Genomic DNA, 15979 nt, shown 5'->3' with positions numbered 1-15979 from the left:
GAGAGAGGAGGAAGTAGCGTCCCGAAGACCGGGACGAGGCGGCGCTCCGGCGAGCCCAGGCTATGTTCTGCAGGCTTTCTTGAGAGATACTGACGCAGTGACGCTCTGTCACTGTCAGGTTCCAGCAGGAGGTATAGCACTATGGAAGAATGCAATAGCAGAGAAATATGCAGATGGAATGCTGTGGACCTGAAAATGAAATCGAAGGTAGCAGACAAATACTCACTGCAAGAACAGTAGCAGTCAAAGAGACTCAAATCGAAGGTGAAGTGGTAAACAGATGCTTTTGTAATTCTTCTGTTGTGATCTCCACCAGTTCAATCAAATAGTACAACAAAACCTTTCCCTAAAAAAAAAAGTTCAACAAAACCTCAATCACATGGTACAACAGATTGTTGTATCTCCCTGTCACCAAACCGAGGTGCCCGGGCAAAACTTACACCTCTTAAAATTACAGCCAAAGGAGGGGGGAATCAAACTAAAAAAAATGAAAGAACAAAAGAAAGTTAAAACAAACACATTCATTCACAAAAAAAATCTACATCAAAACTTTGTATTTTAGGTATTGTGAAGTATATGCACAGTGGCAGGCTCCCGATGCTAAACAAGAGCGCTCCATCAATACTTGGTAGCTGCTTTCGCACTTCAAGGAGCATTTTTCTCCCAAACTCGGTAACATCTCTGATGGCATTCTATTTTTTTTCCTTTCAGCTGTCAACTTAGCATTCAATGATGTTCATTTCCCACTTCTCTTTCATGAGAACCCTCTGATTCCACCGCCTCTGCAGTACTCTTGGCACTGCTATCAGAGACCTTACTGAATACTGCATCAATTTCATCCTGAGTCTTTGTCTCATTAGAAATCATATTTCTTGTACTCTCTATTGGTAAAGCCTCCCCAGCATCTCCAACACTGTGTGGACTTTCAGCATGTAATGCTTCAGTAAGCTCATCATGCTTTGTGGATTCTGCAGTCTCACTGTCACCATACCCAGCCTTACCTTCATTTTCTTCCAAAGACCTATTCACAACAGAATCACAGTGCTCCTTGAAAGCAGCATGAATGTCATCCACAGATTTTGCATCAATGACGTGTAGCTCTCCACTCTCTTTGGGCTCTGAATCAACATCAACACCTGAGATGTGTAAAATTTCAGTGTCCATGGCAGGTTCAGAAACCACACCATCACTAACTACATTAAAGGCACTCTTAATATCCTCCAGAGACTTCGCATCCAGAATCGTCATCTCAGGATTGGTTGTACTCGTCACTAACACATTTGTAGCAACCTCCAGTTCACTTGATGCTGCTGCTGGTGTATCATCAGAAGGCACTTCTGAATCACTGTGTGGTTGCTTCAACTCCATGTGTATGGCTTCAGATGGGCTTGCTTCAAGGATCCGCTTCCGAGGATTGTAGACAGTTTGCTCAGGGTCACCATTAGATGATGCTCCAAGTGACCATCTAAATCCAGGGCCATTTAGGTCATCAACCACTGGAGACGGCTCCCTGGAGTCTGCAGTGCTGCCTTCTGACATGGTCAAGGAAACATTGTCAGAAGTCTGAGGGCTAATCATGGAATATGCAGCAACACCGTTGGCCGGGTTTACATCATGGGAACCCTGATCTGGAACCTGCTGGTCCAGTCTCATTGGTTCTACTCCAAAGTCTCCGACTGTGTCCAATTCCGACAGGAAACTTTCATCAATTCCACTTTCTTCCATAGGCTCAGGATAGATTTTACCAGCCTCGTCATCAGAATCAAGCAGATATCCTGCAGTTGCTTCGTTGTTCATATCACCTATATCCACCTTGTTAGGTTCAGCAGCCATGGAAACAAAGAGATTTGAAACTGCTGCATATTCACTTGATGGAGATTCGATGGCTTCACTAGCTTGAGGATATGAGGAAACAGAGCTCAGATTTCTGTCAAATCCAACATCAAAGTGCTCTTCAATTACATGCAAGCCAATCAAGGAAGCAGCTGATTCAGTAAATATTACTGTTTCATGCTTTTCTTGCATGCTGAAGTTCTCGACAACTCTCTCCTCAGGGATAGGGTGCAGGTCCCTAGATATGACCGGCAATGTTTCTGTGACAAATTCAGAAGGCAGCTCCATAGACTCATGAATCAGGTTATCTAATGGCATTTCATCGTTTGAACAGGACATGAGATCAACATTTTCATCTTTCTTAGCAGTATTGCTTCCACCAAGGACAACAGTATTTGAGCTTGATGCAACATCACTGTCAAGGCACTCTGGAAGGTCCCCAGAATGTGATTCACCCTCCACAGTTGGCATGGAGGAGGAAACCCATTCTGAGCATTTAACTTCTGTGTTAAGTTGGAAAGAAGGTTTAGCACCAAGGCTGCTGTCACCTGCATAATTGGAGGTGATTCAAATAAAAATTTGAAAAAAGAAGTATTAAGCTATCAATACAAAGTGGTCCAAACAAACATGCTTACCATCGCCATCTTCCCAGTTAAGCAAGTCAGGAATTGGATGAAATGGCATCTTGGAATTCCCAGCTGACTTGGGTGTATAATCTTCTTCATGACCCTTTCCTTTGGTTGAGGCAAGATGTGCTTCCCTTTCTTGGGATCTTTCAAAGACAAAATGATGTAAAGCAATCTCACGGTCATCAATGTCACTGTTGTCCAGTTCAACATCTATGGAGTTGATTCCATCTGAGCACTCACTTCCAACATCTGTGAGGTCACTATCCTGTCTCACTAGAGCAGGTGACTCGTGATCCCTGTGCAAATCCTTTTCATCATGGTCCTTAGGATCCTCCTGATCAGCAACTGATGAAGCCACATCAGATTCAGTAACAGAGCTCAATTTAGACTCACTCTTATCGCTGAACTGTCTTTGGAAATTGCTCGCATTCCATTCCACTGTTTCAGGCACAAAATATGGCTTGAGTCTAGAAAAACGCCTCTCCTGGATTGCATCCATCCCTCCAAAGTTGAAGCTTTCATGCCTTCTGAAGATCATGTCACGATGAGGTGACATCACAGATTCTCCAGCATTTATATTATCACGCACGGGGACACCACTGTCATGAGGCTGTTCAAGGGGAAGATCAAATGGGTTCTTTCGTGCATGAAGAACTGAAGGAGCTGAGCCAGGAATTGCTGCTTCTTCAGAATCATAAGGAAGATCAAAAGGGTTCCTTCTTGGCACTGCAATAGGAGGTACTTGTGCACGGAAGCGTGACAAATCATCTAAACTCCTACCAGCACCATTACTGTCGACATCTATCAAACTATTGTCGATTTCAAATCTTATGTTCTTCCTTGACCTTCGCCTAGCCATCAAAATTTCCAACCTGCGGTTCCTTTCCATCTCAGAATACCCAAGATCCATCAGATTCTTTTCATCATCTGCTGTCCAAAGAAATGCAGCTTCTCTCCCATCATCTTTCTTCTTTCCATCCACATTATCTTTAGCATCATTGTCATCGCCCTCATCATTACTATCATCATCAATTTGATGATCCTCTGAGACATGAGAATCAGTGTCTGAATCATCCTTAGGAATGGGATCAGGATGAGCAGAATCGGCACCCAGAAGTGGGTCAATCTCATCAAGAACTGGAGCAATGTCAGTCATGGAAGCATCAGGAGAAGAACTCTCATCCCCATCAGAGTCAAAACCAGATGAACCATCCTGACTGCCAACTCTTGCCCATGGTGAGCCAAGAGAAGAATCAAGCAGTTTGTCCTCAGCAACATTTCTAGTATCAATGTTAAGACTGACAGTCTGTTCACATTGGTGAGTAGAAATAGAAGAAGCTGATTTACTAGTTCCAGAATGCTCTTCAGTTTGCTTCTCCTCAGAAACCTCTCTATCTTTGCTAGCTGCTGAATCTGTAAATCTCTCTTGATTCAGATTTTCCTCCATGTCAACATGTTTACTAACATTCCCGTTGGATGAAAACAAACCTAAGGATGTATCTTTGTGATTCAGACCACTCAGATGGGCAACATCAAATAGGTTAGTCTGCCCATCAGCGCTATCTTCTATGCAAAATGAACCTTCTGTTTCTCTTTTATTACCAAAAGTCAAGCCCTCCTTGATCCCAGACTCATGGCGAAGATTGACCATAGAAGGAAATGGCGTTAGTGTTCTAGGTATGTTACGCCAATCGCCTCTCTCATCTTCTTCATCAGCTCTCCTCAGAAGAGGAACATCATCATCCACATCAACATGCTCACTAACCCTCTCTTTGAAGGAAATTGTCTGTTTAATTTCCCTCTCTTTGAAGTTTGATGTATCCTGCCTGAATTCAGGCACTGGAAGTCTCTGATTTGCTTCAAAGTGGATATCACTGGATGAATTTCCAACCTTGAAAGCTGAAATTTCTGGAGTTCCCTTGTGATCTTCACCAGCCTCGGGAAGATTAATTTCACCATAACTTAGTAGGACTCCAAGAAGAAGAGTAGTACATATAATTACAGGTGAAGAAGAAAGCAGGAACGCGAAGAACCCTGGCGAAGATCTGTACAATAAATAGAGCAAAACACCCAAACCGAAGAGGATTGGGTGTTCAGAAACAAATCTATAGCTTTTTCTAATAAACAGCCTCAAAACTTTCTTGATACATTGAGCAGCTTGTTTTGCCTCAAGGGCCATGGCATGTAAACCTCAGTAGCCTCCAACACAAACCTACCACAATCACAAGGAAAAAGAAGTTGTTAGTTGAGTGGAATAAAGTAGCTGTGTTTGGATTAACTGATAGATACAAAGCAACTTGGAAGCGATACTAATTTAATAAACCCAATTATAAATTACCCTGCGACTTAGACCAAGCTTATTCAATTTTTCTCCCCCCGAGCTTATGCAGATGTTTGCTACTCATTTGATCTAAAATGACACTAGTCGCACAACTTTAGTATACACCGCCCTCACAAATAGATCGACAAGGACTAATCAAACAGGATCAGGACTAGCCCAGCACAAGCATGGGACACGTCCATAGCCAATTTTATTCAGCAATTAGCTAGCGCTTGTTGTCAGAACAGCACAAGTCAAATCTTGAATTTACTGGCTGATCGCTAGATCAACAGCAGCAAGCACCTATCGGCAAAACAGCACAAATCCAGCCTTGCGAACTGATCACCAGAGATAGTATACAAACAATCTAATAGCTTCAGATTCTGATAACAAAACCTAATCCTCAATTCGAGGGGTAAACGAATCCGCTTTTGGCCCTCAAACTCCTGAGACATGGCCACCTCCAGTGCCGATCAAGCAAGGGGCAAACAGATCTTTGCTACTGACAAGCCAGTATCATGGCCCAAATCCAGAAATCAGCGAGTCTAGATCGACCATCCCAGGCTCATCAACCACAAGCCCGCCAGTCGAATCAGACGTTACCGGAAAGAGCGCCACGTACCTTTCAGGAAGCTCGGCAGCGGGCAGCAGCTGCGAGCGAGGCCGGAGAAAACTCCAAGGAGGAGCGGAAGAAGAAACGGACAAGGGGGCAGCAAACAGGAGCCCTGTGGCGATGTACAGCGACCAGGCAGGCGCAGGCAGCTGAGGCAGGAACGGGAGCAAGAGCCGAGTCAAGAGGAGCAAGGGATCGCGCCCCCGAGGTCAAAGCCAGCAGCAGTGGCGTGTATGCGTGAAACCGAAACGTGCGCGCGTATCCGTGCGGCGGGATACCACCACCAGCAGCAGCAGCAGGCAGGAGGATGGACAGGGAGGTCAGGAGTGGTGGGGGCCCTGGACTGCCGCCCCGCCACTTTCGGCCGCCGGTCGCGGCGGGACGGAGTGGGCGGTGCGCGTCGGGACGGGGCGGGCGGTGGGCGGCGGCGGCGATGGCGATCGCCCGAGGAGAGGGAGGGAGGCGGAAAAGGGAAAGCGGCGGCACCGCGGCAGTAGCAGGCTAGCAGCAGCAGAAAGCCGAGGGCGGGGAGTGGTGGGCCCCGCTACTCCGTCTGCGTTGGCACAGCTGTCGCGGATGGCTTCTGCGGTGACGGTTGGTGGGCCCCTGGTACCCAGGGCCCAGCGGCAGAGGCACAGAGGTGTGGGCGGTGGTGGGCCCCGTGCCTGCGCGGGCGGCACCGCGACAGCGTGTGAGAATTTCCGGTGGTTCGCTGGCGGAGGCTCCGCTGTCACTGTGCTCGCATCTCGCCACTGCACACAGCTTTAGCGGCACTGCACACAGGCACACAGCACAGCTGCAGAGGCCAGCCGGGCAATGGTTGCCTGAATCAGCTGCTGCTGAGTGCTGACGGACGAATCCCAAACCTGCCCGGCAAGGTGACCCGTCGTCCAGTTGTGCTCAAGTCAAGCGCTGTACCTGTACTCCACATCGATTCATCAGTGACGTAGTAATACTAGTCGTGAAAGATTTCGGCCTTGCTTTCACGGCCGCAAGGGCTGAATGGGTCTGAATGGCCGGTGGTTCAGTGCTTCACCCGTTCGGTGACACAGGCTGATTGTTCCTAAGCAACTGCGTCAATTGCGTTGCGTGCAATATGGACGTGCACTGTCAGCCTGGCATTCTCTTAGGCTAACCTCAGCAGCTTGCGCCGTAGCGGGCGGGCGGGCGACGTGGCGGCCGGGCGCGCCGAGGTGGCGGGGCCGCGGCCGGGCCACGTGTGCGCCGAGGTGTGCGGTGGCGGGCGGGCGGGCGCAGGTTGGGGGGCTGGTGAGGTCAGCCTTAGTCGTGCGGTTGGAAATCGGAAATGAGGGCTCGAAACTTGGGGGGTGACCGCAGCCATTTTGTGATCGATCTGACCAAAAGTGTCCCTGTCGGACATGTCATATTCAGCCGAGTGATGGACCAAACATTCAGATCCAAATGCGACCGGGTGCAGGTGCGCAATAGTCAATAGTCAACCTACTAGATCTTTCCAGGACCAATAAGGCAATAAACCGGCGTGTATAGAGGCAACAGCTAGAGTGCTGTTGCAAAACAACCGGACTCTCGGTATAGAAAGAAGGGAGGATAAGAAGTTCTATTTCTACTCCAATTGCTTGTGTATTCTTAGTCTCTTACCAAAACAATTGGTTGGTTTGGACTATATATACGTGGGAATATTTCATTGTAAATTTATCAATGTTCAGAGTGTTTCATACTTATGTCTTCAGTTCTACTTTGTTATTTTACTTCTCGTGAGAGGCGAGAGATAAAGAGGATCCAACCGTTGATGATGTGTTTCACAGCAAGTTATCAGCATGATCGCTCGCGTCGACTACACGCGCCAGAGGAGACGCAGAAGATCTTGTCGTCATTCTCGCCGGCGACTACTTCAACGACGTCGACTATATCAACATCGCCAACCAGCGATCGGATCTTCACCGACTCACTATCATGCCGGTAGGTCCCCTTATCCTCGGCAGCCTTCGTTTTACCTCCACGCAAAATAGAAGGTACAATTTTTTTTAGAAGATTGGGTTGAGTGTGATCTACTTGTGCATGTGGTAATGTTGCACAGTAGATTTTTTTCCCTTGGCCGATGACGCCGAGAAATCATTTTTCCAATCTACTACTTGATCGGCCATGAAGGTAGCCCTGTACCCAAGAACCTGTACGAACGATGATAGGGCCTCCGCGGTCGAGCTGAAGAACGGCGTCACAGGCTTCGCAGTCGGGCAGACCATGAGACGTGGGTAGTGGCCAGGCTAGCATCGCAGCTAGGCAGGGGTGCAGGGCTCGGGCGTGCATGGCGTGGCGCGATGGCCAAATCACGGCACTACTGTGTGGCCAGGGCGGCAAGGCCTCCACAGGTCGACCGCTCCGTAGTCTGTGCCCTTTGGGGCATGGACAAGCAAGCAGAAACAGACCTGAGTGAAATCAAACCTAAACAATTCTTGTTATAACTTAGGAAATTTGGGCTGTCAAAAAACATGTACACCTTCTGAAATTTTGAATACTCACATCTCAAATCCTAGGCCCGCCCAGCCTAACAGATCTGTTCATCCAAGAATATCTTCAAGCTGCAGATCAACAGCATGTACCGGCCGACAAAACCGGCTTAAGTGTGCTAACCACCATCGCAAAGGCAAATGGGGTTTAACTCGCACCTCAGACGGCTCATATCGGCAGTCCCTCGGGTAAAATCCCGATAAAAATCACTTAGCTTCCAGGATCGGCAAAGCAAACATAGCCACATGAAGGCAGGACCAGAGATTATAACATTGCATCAATTCTTACATAACAGAGTCTCAACATAAATAATATTACAGACCAAGTTCGAATTTGAAAAACATAGTTCAACACAGGTTCGAAAAACATAAAGTTCACCAGTTCAACTTGAGACATAGTTCAGAGTTTCTTGCAGCGGAAATAAAACGAGTTCAACTAAACGACGATACAAGATGTCACGATGAAGCCCGTTCATGACATCACTTATTGTTATCACCATCGCCCGGAGTTGTGTCCCACTCCACCGACCAACCAGGAGGCATAGTACACGGCCAAGTCAAACTAGCAATCATGTTCTCAAAAGTATCACCTGAAACAAATTGAGCCACAAGCAAGGCTGAGTATACTAATACTCAGCAAACCTTACCCGACTAGGATATACTTAGTCCTCTAACTAGACATGCAAGTCTTTTGGCTTGAGGGGTTTGTTTTTCCCAAAAGCAACAAAAATAAGTCCTTATTTTCATATTTTAGCTTTCAAGTTCTAGTTTAATTAACCATTCTATATTAGTATCTATCTAATTTCATACGTGGTGGGAAATAATTATCCTTCATCATCCAATCAGATTTATCGTCATAATCTCCATTTATTACTTTATGTGGCAAAAGGGTTAAGCAGTCCTATTATTCGTGAGAGGCGGACGATTCGAATCGAATTTGTTAACCTTACAAGTCAGACCTAAACACACGTCACGTGGTTACTCCCAGAGTCACACGTGCAACATTTCTCCTTTCTTTCCGGGTCGTGGATCAGGGCCACCAATTTCGACTACAGAGTACGACGACTCTGCACCCGCATGTGCGTGCATAAGAAACGACGTTCAAAGAAGGTGAAAGTAAAGTCCACTTGCCGGGCCAATCAGGTACTTATGCTTACCGATTACCATATTTCTCGACATGTGGTTAGTACATTCAAACGCTTAACCACCACTACCACACACTGCGACCTTATCAAAATTTCACTAAACAGACGGAGCATCACAAGTACCACAGCCCCGCCCGTAAATCTTATAGTTGCAGCATGTAGTAAACATCCAACTCCTATAATTCTCGCGAGTGACAGAAAATCACTCGACTTCTACCAAACCATTAGCATAGCCAACTAGCGACCTACACATACTAGTGCTCAAGTATAGGTACCTAGGATCATACAACTAAGGTTCCAATCAACTCCTGTAAACTTAAATACACAAGTAGATAGAATAGTAATAAGTTGCATAAATTTAAAATAGATAGGACATGCTCCGGGCTTACCTTCCTGAGCGGAACTAGCCTAGGACTCTTCTGAACTTTGGTTCAGGTCTTCAGCAACTTCAATTAAATTAACTTGAGCTTCATGCTGCTCACTCTCGGACTCCGGCACCAGCTTCAGCAACTTCAATTAAATTAACTTGAGCTTCATGCTGCTCACTCTCGGACTCCGGCACCAGCTCGTATGTACCGTCGGCGAGAGTAGTCGAATCTACATGACACATGCATGAGTTGATGTGATGGTAGCAATTCATGATTAAAACACTATAGAGTTGTAATCCAACAATTTTATTTTCACTTTCAGTGGGCAATCATTTATAGAATATTAACTAACCTGCTTTAGTCCATAAAAGAAACTAGGTGTGGGTTTCCGTTCATTCAAGCAACTCGAGTAAACAAACATATACTAAATAAACATGTGTATATATCAAAAGTAAAACTAAACTTAGCCTCTGGTCATGAAAGTTTTACACAGCAAGCATAACCTAACCAACAACCTACTGTAAAAATTTCAGCAAGTTTCATGCAGCAGAATAATTATGAAAAATGTTTTACTCAGCTACTAGCAGTGGCGAAGCTACCCATTAGCATTGGGGTCACAAGACCCCGATAAAAATTCAGAATTCTATAGAACTCTACAGCGAGTACTAATAGAAGACCCCGTTGCATAAACATGAAGACCTCGGTGATATTTGTGGCTGGCTTCGCCCCTGGCTACTAGTAGAAACAAAATTAGATTGTACAGGACAAAACATGCAAATAATGGTAATGAAATTTTAACTAAGTGGTGGTGGGTTCGAGTGCAGATGGGAGAGGGGCTGGAGCCCCCCCCGGGCATCGGAACCATGGAGCCAGTGGCGGAGTCAGAATTAAACAACTCATTCGGCTGTTTGGTTTTGCAGCAACTGCTCCTGCGGCAGTGGTCGTGTAAGGCACTAATCACTGTAGTTACAGTTAAAGTTTGCAACTGCAGCGCTGCCGAAACAGGCAGCCGAACCGGAAACAAAATCTACCAATGACTACTACTATCTAACGTATTCTAACCAATCATACTTAGTGGATTTTCGTTGGTCGCCATGGCTCGCCGTATTGGTCCTAGATACAAGTCGTAGCGGACTTATGTCGTTGCAGTGTTAGAATTAGCCCCTTTCATAGATTTTTGGTTCTAGATACAAATCGTAGTGGAGCTATATAATTGTAGTGTTAGAATCAGCACCTTCTAATTTTTTTATTTACCACAACGAAATGAGCTATAGTATTAAAATTCAAATTTTTTCACCAACTAAACACACCCTCAACATGTTTTTTTTTTGGGATTGTGCATTTGCGTATACTACCCGCCCGCCTCTGCGTCCGTCGGCTGATCGATTTCCGCACCTCCGCCACGCCGCCGCGCGGGAAAATCGACCGCAAAGGGCGGCGCACCGCCGGGGACGGGTACGCGTGCGTGCACGGGGTCGGCGTGCGCGGCGGTAGCGCCCGCCGTCGTGGGCGCTGGGCGGCCTAGCTCATGCCGAGATCATGCCACGCACATCGCGTGACGGCCTGATCATGGATGGGGGTGCGCACCGTGAGTCCGGATCCATCCTCGCGCAAGTCTCGTAGGCTGCTGTCACTATTGAAGGCTTGAAGCTCGAATCAGAGGTTGTATCTAAGCATGCAGATGAAATAAATTCTAAAATCCTTGGAGCAGTCCTCATCTACCGCAAGGACAAAAGCAGGTCTTCACAACTGTGACATGTGTGCAAAGGGTAGTAGCTGAAGAAAAGCTGCTCGCATGATGACAAGAAATAGGCATGGCTATGACAAGAAAAGTGTAAAAGTAGGAGGATACCCAAAAGATGAAAAGATAGATGTGCAGCACACAGAATTACTAACGAAGAATAAAAGAAACTGATCGTCTGCAACCAAAAAGATGAATACAACGCATGAAAATTTGAGAAATTAGGTACACGGCGTCTGCGAACGTGCAGCGTCGCAGTGTCATCGATGATGCAACATCTTTTGGGTTCCAACTCTGAAGCCACAATGTCGCAACCCTAATCATTCATCACCTGGCATCTTATCCTCGCTTTTTCCTCAGTCACCAGCTAAAGCTAGCAGATTTGCAAAGGCAGCGAAAGCCAAGAACTGTGGTGCAAAGATTGGTGCTCTCACTGAATCAGGGCCTACCATCCTTGAAATCTACTCCCTCCGTTTCAAATTATAAGTCATTTTAAGAATTTTGGAGAGTCAAACCATCTCAATGTTTGACCAAGTTTATATAAAGAAACACAAAGATTTAAGATATCAAATAGGCATACTATGAAAATATAGCTAACAAAGAATCTAATGATACTTAATTGGCATCATAAATGTTATTATCTTTTTATATATATTTAGTCAAACTTTAAAAACTTTGACTCTCTAAGATTCTTGGAATGAACGGAGGGAGTACCAGACTACCTCGCCCCTGCTTTGCACTTCTAACCTTAATGGCTACACAAAATCTGTAACTCGGTGCCTGCACCGTCCATTACCAGCTAATGCCAGCATCTGTGGTAATTGGGGACTCTCATCCCCCGTCGTCCATAAAAAAAAATGATACACGATACATGCATATAACTTCTCAATTCCATATAACAATTTAATGCACATCTAAAAAAGCATCAATTTTCCAAGCTGCGGAAAGGATATGCTAGCAGAAATCTATGCTTCAGTAAATTGCTACCACAAGCAAATCCATCCACGAGATAGTACACAGCATGACATCAAATGACCGATATGGAGTACATTGTTCAACAAAAATCATGAAGAATTTCCAACGGAATCCAGACCACAGGGATGACAAAAACGGTTCTCTAATAGAAAGCAACAAAAGTAAAATATCCGGTTTATCTCCATGCTCTTTATTCGACAAAAGGACTAGTCGCATGAAGATCATCACATCTGGTAGCTGCTGCACCTGGGCGCCCTCAAGGGTCTATGTCAGTAATGCGGCGTCAGAATCAATAAGGCCTTCCTTGACATTGACCTCAATACAATCGGCAAGAACATAACCTCCTTCAGCGTTCAAGGAGGAGCAGGGAATTCATTTGAATTCCGAAATTTCACAAGCGTGTGGCATGTTGCCCCATGACGAAGAACCGAATGCGATTCCATCACCGAGAACAGGTTTGGGCTCGGCATTCATGTCGTTGCCCAGTAGCATTGCGATAGCATCGTTGAAAGAGGAAGGATCAGCTGTGTTACCAGAGAATAGTGCATCTGGCCTCAGGTTTTCAGGATGAGGTGAACCAGCCGTATCATGTTTCGGCTCTACAGCCTGCTCACCAGAGCCCATTGAAGGACTTTGTGCTGCAAATGAATAAGCGGTCAGCTGAAAGAAAGGGTGCCAATGAGAAGAAGGGGCCATCGAATATATGTACTCACCAGGAGAAATTTTGGAGAGCTGAAAGATATCAGGTGATGCGGCACTAACAGGAGTGGATTCAGTGAACGAATATCCACTGAAAGGAGCACATTCATTGAGGAAAGAACTGTGATGTTCGTCCAAATATTCCTGGCAGAGATCAAACTCTGGGCTAACTACCGTAGTAGTCTCACATGGTGTACCAGCAGAGGAACTTGAACTTCTGACAGATGGTAGTTGGTTCTTCCCAGATCTTAGTGCCTGAGCTTCATGAAGCAGCTCTTCCAGAAGACCACTGTTCCTTGGTGATGCAGATTCAGATTTCACTGATGGGGTCGCTTTTGGAGAGTGCAGGTAAGGATCAACTAACTCAGTAGGCTGCATTGCAGGAGCCAAAGTGTACTTGAGCCAGCTATTTGGATCAGATTCGGTATCTTGGAGTGAAGGGAGCTCCATCTTCAAAGGACCGTTGATGGGCCTAGAAGCAGAGAAGATGCCATTTAAAAAGGCATGGCTGCCAGAAAGTGTAACCCCAAAAGGTGTGATACTCTTGCTGCTAGCATTGGCTTCATTGAGATAATCAAAACCTAAAGCCTGCTTGAGCTTCTCAGAGTCATTTGAAAATTGATCCACTGAGGAAAGCACGCCATCAACAGTATCGCTCAATGCAGGAAGCACATAGCCAGATTGTTTCAGCATCCCTGATTGGTCTACCTGATCCATGAAGCTACAATTCTTTGATGCAAAACTCTGGCCAAGCAAATTGCTTATTGAAGCAGCTGAAAGCTGAGGTGCATAGGGTAAAGCCTCTGTATTGGCAATGAAATTGTCACTGGTAAAATCTGGTAGATAAAGACTGTTCCCACTCAGAAGATCATTGGATATATTCTCGCCACACTTAAAATCGCCAGAAATTTGCTGATCTTCACTTGAAGATTGATTGCATACACTAGCAGGATAGATAGGAAGACCAGCTCGTTGACATCTCTTTATTCGAGTGTTCCAGTAGTTCTTGATTTCATTGTCAGTACGCCCTGGCAACTGGGAAGAGTGCTCAAGGTTAATGATAAAGGCTAAAATTATCCAGGGTGAAAATAGAAACTTAGTGGAGACATGCATACATGATAAAGCATATGAAATATTTCAAAACATAATACCATATGCTTTGACAATTTAATAAATACACAGGGCGAAAGCATTAATTGACCAGAACTTATGTGTTACCAAATTGTAGTAAAAACATACTAGTGACCATGGCAAAAATGGTGCTACTACTTGGTGACACCGAAATATAAATTTAAGCACCATAACATCAACTTGTGTCAGACAAAGACAGTCTGGCTACATTTGTAGAGTTTGCTAACATGAGAATATGAGTTACCTAAGTCTCAAAATAAAGGATTGATAAGAGATAAAGACACAATTGCCGTGTTGAGCATCCTTTCCAGTTGATTGTTGAAATTCAAAGAAAAACTAGTAGCAAGGCCAACATGCTTTTCGTGACAAAGAAAGTAGAGTCAGCCTCTGGGGTAGCTATCTTAGCTGCTCAGGTGAAGTATTCCTACCTTTGAATATGACTAGATGTCTTTATCCATAAAAGACTAACACTGACAGGTCATATGGAGTTGAAAACCAAAGCTAAAAAATATTTGAAAGTGATCATTTCGTGGTATTCCAGATCAGGAGTGATCATAGAAACTTAGGATTTGTGGACCAGGATCTGGTACCAGGATGATTTGAGCAGGTTGCTACACGAAAATTTTCAGGCCTAATTTTTTAAAACAAAGATGGCATCTACTGGACTAAACTTGAAAATCTATTGTAGAACAGTAACAGTAAAGCCCCATGAACATATAAGTACAGTTCCAATGCGTGAAAACGAAGTAGTTCGCTAAATAAGTCATCTCTATTTTTCACGAAGCGGTAATTCCTAAGTATACATAATTAAACACCTTGAATTAAAAACTGCACGTACGTGACGACCCAAAGAACGAATCAATTCTGGAAACTTGGTAAAGAACTGCATGGTCATGTGCAGAGGATGCAATCATCATAGCACTTACATGAGCAGCCATCCTCGCCCACTTGTTCCCCATCTTAGCGTGGAGCTGGATGATGAGGCGCTCCTCCTCGGGGGTGAAGGCCCCCTTCTTGAGGTTGGGCCTGAGGTGGTTTGCCCACCGGAGGCGACAGCTCTTGCCGCAGCGGAACAGGCCGGTGTTCTTCTGCACCGCGTTCCAGTTCCCCTCGCCGTGCTTCTTGACGTAGTCCACCAGGATGGCGTCCTCCGCGGAGGTCCACGGCCCTTTCTTCAGAGGCGGCCCGCTACCCCTGTGAGGCGAGCCCCCGCCGCTGCTGCCGTCGTCGGCCACCGGCGAGTCCATCTGGTCCTGCAGCATCATCTCGCAGTCGCTCTCGCTCTTCACCCGATACATCGCGGCGCGGTCAGGCCGCCTGAATTATGGACGCAAAACAGAGTGGAAGTAGTATTAGATTAGCACTTGGGTTATTACAAAAAAATAATGAAAGGAGCAGTATCACTAGATGAAAATTACTACCTAATTCCCAAATTCATCAGAGAGAAAAGGAAACAAGTACTTAATTGACGGCTAAACCATGTTCAGCTCAAAAACTCCAAGCAGTGGCAGCACTACAGTTTAGCCGAGATTTCCGGTAAAGAAGAAGAGAAAGAACGGTGGCTTCGTTTCTCATAATTCACAGATCAAAGCACCACATGCCGTGATCAGCACTCCCCACGTCCCAAGAACGGCAGAATTGGAGCGGAGAAGGAAGGGAACCAAAATTCAGCACTTTCCCCCTCAGATCACACCAGGCCACCCAAAATAATTCGGAATTCAGCAAGAACCGGAGCTACCTGGCCGATCTCGCAGCAGCCGGTGCCGATCGAGGCGGGGGTGGTGCTGACTGCTGAGTTGAGCTCCTCCAATTGCCCCCCTGCTCTTGTGAGCTCAGCAGAGGATTGCAGGAGAGGAGGCGACTTGGGTGGAGCAGAGGAGTAGAAACCGGGCGAGGAGGATCTCGCCTAGGCGAGATGCCGCCACCACTTAGAACCAGAGTATGTGGAGAATTTTCAGGGGAGGGAGAGAGTTTTGAGGAGTGAGAGAGCAGGCGGAGGAGAGAGACTGCGCGAGCCTGGCTGCAAGAGTGGAGGA

The 15979-nt window shown here is 45.9% G+C and overlaps 2 protein-coding genes across 2 annotated transcripts; both read right to left on the bottom strand.

The window, feature by feature from the left end:
* Positions 1 to 270: 270 nt before the first annotated feature.
* Positions 271 to 5945, bottom strand: LOC120672078. Its single transcript, XM_039952368.1, has 3 exons — positions 5405 to 5945; positions 2469 to 4674; positions 271 to 2381 (listed from the first exon to the last, which is right to left on the bottom strand). The coding sequence occupies exons 2-3, from the start codon at positions 4639 to 4641 to the stop codon at positions 727 to 729; spliced, it is 3828 nt and encodes a 1275-aa protein (XP_039808302.1). The 5' UTR covers positions 4642 to 4674; positions 5405 to 5945; the 3' UTR covers positions 271 to 726.
* Positions 5946 to 12088: 6143 nt separating this feature from the next.
* Positions 12089 to 15979, bottom strand: LOC120675526 (transcription factor GAMYB-like). Its single transcript, XM_039956728.1, has 4 exons — positions 15682 to 15979; positions 14870 to 15260; positions 12827 to 13847; positions 12089 to 12751 (listed from the first exon to the last, which is right to left on the bottom strand). The coding sequence occupies exons 2-4, from the start codon at positions 15239 to 15241 to the stop codon at positions 12486 to 12488; spliced, it is 1659 nt and encodes a 552-aa protein (XP_039812662.1). The 5' UTR covers positions 15242 to 15260; positions 15682 to 15979; the 3' UTR covers positions 12089 to 12485.

Source organism: Panicum virgatum, chromosome 5N (assembly GCF_016808335.1).
Source record: "Panicum virgatum strain AP13 chromosome 5N, P.virgatum_v5, whole genome shotgun sequence".
Lineage (NCBI taxonomy): Eukaryota > Viridiplantae > Streptophyta > Magnoliopsida > Poales > Poaceae > Panicum > Panicum virgatum.
Note: the sequence above shows the minus strand (reverse complement) of the source record. Positions and strands in the feature narration are given on the sequence as shown.

Bases quoted from the DNA above. Each gene is read 5' to 3' on its own strand.
- LOC120672078 (XM_039952368.1), bottom strand. From the start codon at position 4,641: ATGGCCCTTGAGGCAAAACAAGCTGCTCAATGTATCAAGAAAGTTTTG. The intron at 2,382-2,468 runs GTAAGCATGTTT...CCAATTATGCAG, and splicing joins TAACTGGGAAGATGGCGATG to GTGACAGCAGCCTTGGTGCT.
- LOC120675526 (XM_039956728.1), bottom strand. From the start codon at position 15,241: ATGTATCGGGTGAAGAGCGAGAGCGACTGCGAGATGATGCTGCAGGAC. The intron at 13,848-14,869 runs GTAAGTGCTATG...CACTCTTCCCAG, and splicing joins GGGCGAGGATGGCTGCTCAT to TTGCCAGGGCGTACTGACAA. The intron at 12,752-12,826 runs GTGAGTACATAT...ATTCATTTGCAG, and splicing joins GCTCTCCAAAATTTCTCCTG to CACAAAGTCCTTCAATGGGC.